General features: G+C 30.7%; 2 protein-coding genes across 2 annotated transcripts; both read right to left on the bottom strand.

Annotated features, from left to right (window-relative positions):
• Positions 1 to 271: 271 nt before the first annotated feature.
• On the bottom strand, positions 272 to 1,900 carry LOC132947643 (SCAN domain-containing protein 3-like). The gene is made up of 2 exons (XM_061017920.1): positions 889 to 1,900; positions 272 to 582 (listed from the first exon to the last, which is right to left on the bottom strand). Exons 1-2 carry the CDS (start codon positions 1,898 to 1,900, stop codon positions 272 to 274), a joined length of 1,323 nt encoding a protein of 440 aa, XP_060873903.1.
• A 1,668-nt stretch (positions 1,901 to 3,568) lies between these two features.
• Positions 3,569 to 4,426, bottom strand: LOC132947642 (formin-B-like). The gene is made up of 4 exons (XM_061017918.1): positions 4,406 to 4,426; positions 4,123 to 4,318; positions 3,946 to 4,055; positions 3,569 to 3,904 (listed from the first exon to the last, which is right to left on the bottom strand). Exons 1-4 carry the CDS (start codon positions 4,424 to 4,426, stop codon positions 3,569 to 3,571), a joined length of 663 nt encoding a protein of 220 aa, XP_060873901.1.
• Between the last annotated feature and the right edge of the window lie 3,976 nt (positions 4,427 to 8,402).

Below are 8,402 nucleotides of genomic sequence, written 5' to 3'. Positions count from 1 at the left end.
AATAAAAAAAGGTCATCAGTATTATTTTTTTCAATGATATACTAATATACTATACTTACATGCACTTATTTCACAATTTCACACAAATAAATTATTAAAATGTATAGGTGTATAAAACTTAAAAACATATATTATAAACAAAAAAAGAATTGGTAATAATAACTATAAAGAAATACAAAAATATTCAGTAATAATGTTGATTTGATTTCAAACAAGGGCTAGGTTAATAATAATAATAAATAATAATAATAAAAAATGTGAATTAATTTTATTAATGTGACGGTTGGGCTTGCATATTTTCGCATAACATATTTATGTCAGGTGTGATATTCGAAACTGAAATACGCAAGTTTGATTCTAAAGACTGTTGTGAAATGCAGGATCTATGTTTGTTTTTTATAATTTGAAGTTGTGAAAATGCAGTTTCACAAAGATATGTTGATGCGAAAGGTATTAATATAAGTAAAGCCGCTTTTGAAATTACAGGATACTCTTGCTGTCGTCTTAACCAAAATTCGGTAAGTTCTTTTTCATTAAACTCGGTTTCAAGAGTTGAGTCTTCTCTAATTTCAATTAATTGCTCTTTTGCGGCCCATGAAATATGATCGTATTTCAAAGAAATAGAAAATGGTTTTTTTACCCAATCGTCTTCATTATTTTTATTTAAATTTGGAAAATATTCAGATAAAAATTTTAGTACTGAAGACAAATGATCAGTTATTATACTTGAAACTGAAGTTGTCATTGAAAGCTCATTAACGGTAAGAAAATCGTGTAAGCTCGTAAACATTGAGGAATCTCCATTTTTAAATGCGTTTAACCAAGAAGACAATTTTTGTTTAAATGCTTGAAGTTTTGAGGTAAGTATTAAAATGTTGGTACTCTTACCTTGAAGAGATAGATTTAATTCATTAACTTTATCAAAAAAATCTGCTAAATATGAAGTTAAACACATCCATTTTTCATTACTTAAAAGTGCAGATAAATCGGGTTTAATATCACGAAGAAATATGCGGAACTCATCACTTAGTTCTATAACTCTTTTCAAAACTTTTCCACGGGATAGCCAACGTACGTCTGTATGGAATAGTAATGTATTATGGTTGGATCCCATATCTTCACATAAAATTTTAAAAAGTCGAGAATTTAGGGCACGGGTTTTCACAAAATTGACCATTGATACTACGTCATTCATAATTGAATTCAGTTCACAGCCAATTTTTCGAAAAGTTAAATGTTCTCTATGTATAATGCAATGAACAAATCTTATATCAGGACTAACTTTCATCACTTCTGCTTTAAACCCTGATATTCTACCAGTCATTGCTGCTGCTCCATCTGTACATACACCAACACATTTGGTCCAGTCTAATTCGTTTATAATAAAAAAATCATTTACTTTTTTAAATATATCTATGCCTTTTGTTGTCTCGGAAAGAGTTTCACAAAAAAGTAAATCTTCATTTATTTCTAGATTATATTGATATCTCACAAATACCATTAACTGGGCATTATTTGTAAGATCTGTCGATTCATCTAGTTGTATTGCAAAAGTGTCACTATTTTTAATTTGAATTAATAATTGAGATTTCATATAATCCCCCATATAGTCTATTCTTCTTTTAATAGTATCATTAGAAACAGGGATGGACCGTAATGCATCTGCAATTTTATCACCGTGTACAATTTCACATATTTTTATTGCTGCAGGTAAAACCAAGTTTTCTCCAATAGTAAAACTTTTTTTAGCTTTAGCAATTAGTAAAGCCATTTCAAAAGAAGCTTTAAGAAGTGTTTTATTTAAATTAGTATGTTTGTCAAAAAAAACTACTTGCCGACTTTGTTCTGATGCTTTTCTTTCAAAAAAATCAGACGTTTTATTTTGGTGTTCGGGGTGCATAGTAATTAAATGTCTACTTAATTTTCCAGGTCTCATGCAATCGTTTGAGAGTGTATTTGAACATGTGACACACATCGGTCGTTCTTCCTTATTTACGCATGATGCAATAAAACCAAATTTTATATATTCTGAATTGTACTTGCGTTTTTTTTTATTGTTTGCAGGTAAAAATTCATTTTTTCTTTTGCTGGTTGTTGAACTAGAATTATCTGTTTCTGGAAATCTTATGTTACTAGTTGAAGTAGAAGTATCTGATTTTATATTTCCTTTCAACCACTTTTCCATTTTAAACTTAAAATAATATTATTAACACCACACGTCCACACGAAACACACGATATCGAGCAAAGAAACGTGACTGTACTGCAAAGGCTTTACATCATTAAAGTTATCATCATTTTCGATAGTTTAATCTTTAATAGATTATTATTATTATAAGATTAAAGTAGGTAATCTAATAACTCTAATGTGAGATAAACTTTCCCGATGTAATAACAATTTTATTATTATTTAATAACAGTAATCTAACATTAGACTTTATCGACAATGATTAATCATATGGTCGGTTATAATGGTAATATTATAACTGAATAACCGAAAATATTTTAAATAAAAAAAATATTTCAAGGCCCCCCAATCATATGGCCACGGCCCCCTAGGGGGCCGCGGCCCCCAGGTTGAGAAGCACTGACGTAGACCCTCGTGAGAACCGAATCGGTCACACACTCATCTTACCCCGAGTCAACACATTTATCCCTATATATGTATTACATACATACATATATATACATACATACATACATACATACATACATGCATACATACATACGCGTGCATGCATATACAACATATTGTTATTATGTTAAGATACAAATAGAATTTGATCAATTTAGCAAAGTTATTATTTTTTGCTGATATTGTATAAATACAAAACATATCTTACTCAAAACCTTATTAACTATATTAATTATTGATATCTAATCGTTACTAAATATGAATACTATTTCTAGACATTGGCCAATGACAAATTAACTTGAAAACAATTTTAAATGTTTTAAAATATATTATAATATGTAATAACTATTAAGTATATGTTATTCACAGTTATAAGAGTAATTACAAATTATCTTACTTTATAGTAAAAGAGATGGATTCTGTAAAACGTGTTTTACCGTGGACAAGTGGCCAAAAACAAGTTCTGAAAACCAACAGATGTAAACCTCAAATATACATAAACAGCCGTCACACTCACAGTTTATTTGAAGTCCTACAAAGTTTACGAAGTACCTATGACGTTTTAGTCTTTTTAACTGCTATCAAAATAAATAATAATAACGAGTTTTATGTTTGTAGAGAAGAAGTGTTATGTGATATGTTCTTAGCGAGACTTTAATATTTTATAATACCTAATTGTAACGGTAATTTGAAAACCTACCTTATAAGACAAATACGTCAGGCATATTTTATTTAACAGGTTTATTTTATACACACAAATTCAATAGTTATTTAAAATATACAAAAAAATGAACATAACACTTATAGCGATTACAGTGATAAAGTCGGACGGAAAGGTCACGACTATACCTGCCGCATAAACTGGTAAGGAGAAGAGATCCTCAAGTTCGGTTGCGCACGACTTCTTCACTGTGGCACTGCGGAACGCCGTCGTCTACGGCAGAGGAGGCGGCCGCGTTGGAGGTGGCCCAAAATCTGCATGGGTTACCGCGGAAGGAAGAGGTGGCGGCGGCGGTAGAGGCGGCCCAAAATCTGCTGAGGTTACCGCGGAAGGAGGAGGCGGTGATCTCGGGACCGGTTGTACCGGTGGCGGCCCTGCAGCTGGTTGAAGCGACGAGGTGGTCGGCGGAGCGGAGGTTTGGTGGCAATGTGCTTTTTCTGCTGTCGACGTCACAGCAGCAGCGCTCGCGTACAGTCTCGTCGACATCATTTCCCGAAACGTGTGGTTCATTTCGTTGATTTCCGACGAGTTTTTCTCCACGATCTCTTCCTACACGAGCACACGTCATTAGTAATTTATTACCTATTAACCGATATTTTCCTGCATATTTTACTTTCGAGAAATGAAATCTGTGTTTTCAGGCTGCCTAGCTTGCAGCAGTCGGAGTTGTCAGACTTTTTCTCGAATTTGTCGGTGTTTTCTAAACGAACGGAAACGACTAATGTGTGATACTGCAATGTATGAGTCGATATATTATATAATATTACTTTCAGCGGACGTCGTCTCTGGATTTTTCAACTTGACTATAGAACGGGTTAAATCCATTTTGATGTTCGACACTTGAAGTCTCAAGCTGTTAACTGCCAACCGCTGCTCGTCCACCGTTGATTGTATACTATATATGGCGTCGGCCATATGATGCTTTAATGCCAAGCATTGCATTTGACAAACTTTCAGACTGTGCTGAAAATCAAATCAAAACCGTTTATCAGTACCGCGATATTATGTCAATCATATTCGATTGTTCTAAAGTCGTTATTCGTTTCATACTTGCAGATCTCTGATCGCCATTTTATCGTCTGCGTCCATAATATACAGTTCTAGAAAGTATGAAATTATATGAAAATATTTTTAATTAAAAAATAAAACTTAATATAGTTTAATTATATTATATGAAAAACTAACCATCTATTGATTCCGATCGACGCGTTTTAATCAATTTTTCATTGCTAGTGGACCGAACACTTCCCGTTTCTGCATTGAAAAACTCGTCCGTGCTCTATTAATATAAATAGGTACCTACTATTATATATGTACTACTCAGTTTGTATTACAGTTTGTTATAATGTATATATATTTGATGTACCATTTTTTATACATTAAATTATTACGTACCTACCTTTGAATAATATACACTATAAAAAATATTTATAAATATTTATATTAATAACACCGTTGTTAAAAATGTTTGCAAATTGCTTGTAAATATACAACCATAGCGAAGTTGAAATGTATTAACCACATTTTATGTGTACAATTATCAGTAGGTCACAGTTGAAATTTACTTATCTTTATTATTTGTAAATTTAACTATTAATGTGGGTTGAAATTTACCAATACATAATGTGACTTGTAATTATTTCATATTGGCTACACATTAATAGTTAAATGTACAATAGTTAAAAGTTAGTGAATTTCAACTGTTACTAATTATACTTAAATTTTACAAATCCATAAGCGTTATTTACCTACCTATGTAACCTAAAATGTCTGGAATTGAAGGGTCCAGTACAAAACCTGATATGTCCACTTCTACAAAAAAGTTTTTTATTGTGGTTTCCTAATGGAGAAATAAAGCTAAATATTTCGGTTAGGTTACGGACAAACCGTTATGTCTGATTATTAGTTACGGAGATATAAGCAAAATGGACTTACCAGGTTATTGCGTTTCAAAGCAAGAACCTGGTATGTCCGGACACACAAGGTCTTTGCTCTGAAACTTATTATGTTGGTCATACTATAAAAATAATAAAAATCGAATTTATGAGCAAGAGTAAGTCCATATATTTATCCTATTTATAGGTCATAAAATTGTTTGTGTTAATATAATATTGTAACTTGAATACATAACGTCAATAAAAAAAAGTAACACTACATGTTTTCTACATAAACATAAAATGTATGACAAATATTTAAGAATTTCAACGTTTATTTCTTCTCCTGAACAATTTACAAAAGTGGACATACCCGGTTATTTGTGTATCTCTTTGTAACGTCATTTATATTATAAATATGATGTATTTTTCAATATATTTTGTTAAAATCGGTTTTTCGTTGTACAGTTATAGAGTTCTTGAAATAGATTAGAAGCGCTGAGCTGTCGATTGGGGTCATTCCAAATATGGGATTATATCAAAGAGGCGTCCCCCAATTATGGGAAAACAGGGAGAATTTCAATGTGTATGGGGTTTACTATATATATGCATTATGGGATGAGTCTCAGTCCCCAATTATCGATGATACCGTATTAGAGCCATTTTTTTCCAATGTCTCACCAACCAAAAACTCACGCCTCGCCACACCCTCAGATCCGTTCTACCAGCATCTAACTTGGCTACGCTAAGTAGGTAAGATACGCCGAGCTATTGTATTATAATATATACCTACATAATATGTATTATATTTTGCTTACCTCTAAGTCTTCTTCCATATTTGTTTTGCATACATGGGTGGCTGGATTATTTCGTCGTGATAAAAGAAACGATATACCAGCAGCGCCGATGCAGGCGAATGAAATTCCGGCTAACAATTCTTTAGAACAAAACATTTTGGAGCTAAGGTTTTAAACAACAAAATATTATGAGTACTATGAGTTTGTTTGTAATCCGTAGTGATGTGTATATATTATTATTATCACGTTATATTTTTATGAGCAATTAAACCAGATAATATATTATTATAACAAACAATTATCGTTTAATTTATAAAGTCTTAGTTTTTTATCGAACTGCATTCACAAATTATTGTTATAAAAATCTGAATATTTATAAATTACGTCCATATAGTGGAGGACTGGCAAGGGATGCCGGGATGGCGGGATGCGATCACATCTCATGCTCCCATGTGCATCTGGAAAAATAATTTAAATAAAAACGGCTTAAAACAAAATAATTATTTCTAATCATTGTATTTGTCGTCGACAAACAACTACCATGTATTATTATCATTGAATAAAGGATTGACATTTAATATTGTTCACTGCACCATGTCCATAGCTGTCGTTTGATTATTTTTATTTTGTTATATTATATTATATTATATTTATATTATAATACAATAGTTATCTAAGACATATATTATTATTTAGGCATTTTTACCTATATTAATATTATAATATACTGTAATAAAGTGATTTAATTAAAACATCATTGATTATCTTACCACTATATTATAATATTTATGTCTTGTATTTCTGTCTATTAGTTTAAAATTGTAATATTATTAACCACCTAATAAAATAGGTAGGTAATGGATACCTAGTTATGTTTTATATAATATATTATCATTTAGGTTTGGCTAGTCGTATACAATATACACGTATTACACACTAGTAATGTTTTTTGAATTCTAACAATGTTTAGAATTCAATGGTATAGTGAAACTTCCATAAACAGTCAGTAAATTATTGAATAATATAATACGATAAACCATAGTTTTAGTGTTAATATTATATCGTATTGATATTATACTACCTTAACTCTGAAATAGGTACGCTTAATTATAAATACTTGTCATTAAATATATTTTTAAATCCAAAAAGGTCTTTACAATTGTACTTTATAATGTATAATATGTACAATATTATGCAAAAAAGATTTAAACATTTAAACAAATTCTCCTAAAAAACAAAGAAAAGTCTGGTTAAATACGTGAGTAAAGAATCAATACTTAAAACGTGTTAGCATGATTATTGTATAGTATCTAATTATCTTATTATCTTATCCGTTATTTAGCACACAAAATAGTGTGTGATTTTAACCCACTATAACTTTAGTTATACCATGACCGGTTTTTGGATGCAACCTTAAAAATGGGGCCTTCGATATTATAGATGTCAAAGGATCATGAATGACAATATGCCTGTTTACAGTTGTAAGTTGTGTGTGAGAGAGGGAGGGGGTTAAGGTTTTAAACCTTATTATATATATATATAAATACCGGATCATGACCAGGGGCGTCATTTGGAGGGAGGATGCAGGTTGTACATTTGCACCAATTTTTTTTTAAAACGCCTTCTTTGGCCTGCCAACAATACATATAAGCGCTGATATACCTAAGTGTTTTATATTACGTCATATATTTTATATTTTTTCAACATTAAAAAAAAAATGTATTGCATTAATGCTTAATTTCCAAGAATGTTTGATGTGGTTTTGTGGTCCACACAATATTATAATTGATAAAATTATAACACAAACATTGTGAAGAAGGATTTTATTTTGCATTCGTTCTGGATTCAGTTTGGGCAGGTAGCCAGGTGGGTAGGTTAATTGGATACTATAAACGTAAGTGTATATTATATATACCTGGGGTGGCCAGCAAAAAGAGACTCGCAAGCCATCAAATATATTAATAAATATGGAAGAGCCAAAATGTAAAAAAAAAGAACATATTATTATTTAATAAACATCGATCAGCATTAACGGATGATCGTTTAACGGAGTTGTTAAGGACTGCGTTAACAACATAAAGTTCTGATTTTAAAAAACTTACAAGCAAAATAAACATCACGCAACAAATAAGAAAATAGTCAATAAAGATATTTTTTGACATAAAAACGAAATAGACTGAAATATTGAAAGATTATAAAATTAAAAACAAAATAAACTAACTTAACTTACTTCTTGAAATGAAAAATTAACTCGTTAATTTCACGTTAATTAAGAAAGAAATTTAGTAAGTTAACAGTTAAGTTAACGAAAAGCCAAAAGTAACAAGTTAAGTTAAAAAGTTAAAATAAAATTAACTTTTTAACTTAACTCGTTGA

This window comes from Metopolophium dirhodum, chromosome 6 (genome assembly GCF_019925205.1).
Source record: "Metopolophium dirhodum isolate CAU chromosome 6, ASM1992520v1, whole genome shotgun sequence".
NCBI classification, from domain to species: Eukaryota; Metazoa; Arthropoda; class Insecta; order Hemiptera; family Aphididae; genus Metopolophium; species Metopolophium dirhodum.
Note: the sequence above shows the minus strand (reverse complement) of the source record. Positions and strands in the feature narration are given on the sequence as shown.

What these genes read in the sequence shown, in the direction of transcription:
- LOC132947643 (XM_061017920.1), bottom strand. Translation starts at nt 1,900, where the DNA reads ATGCACCCCGAACACCAAAATAAAACGTCTGATTTTTTTGAAAGAAAA. An exon ending in ATTAAATCTATCTCTTCAAG is followed by an intron (nt 583 to 888) that starts GTAAGAGTACCA and finishes GGGCCGCAAAAG; the next exon opens with AGCAATTAATTGAAATTAGA.
- LOC132947642 (XM_061017918.1), bottom strand. Translation starts at nt 4,426, where the DNA reads ATGGCGATCAGAGATCTGCAA. An exon ending in TGGCGATCAGAGATCTGCAA is followed by an intron (nt 4,319 to 4,405) that starts GTATGAAACGAA and finishes TTTGATTTTCAG; the next exon opens with CACAGTCTGAAAGTTTGTCA. An exon ending in AGAGACGACGTCCGCTGAAA is followed by an intron (nt 4,056 to 4,122) that starts GTAATATTATAT and finishes CCGTTCGTTTAG; the next exon opens with AAAACACCGACAAATTCGAG.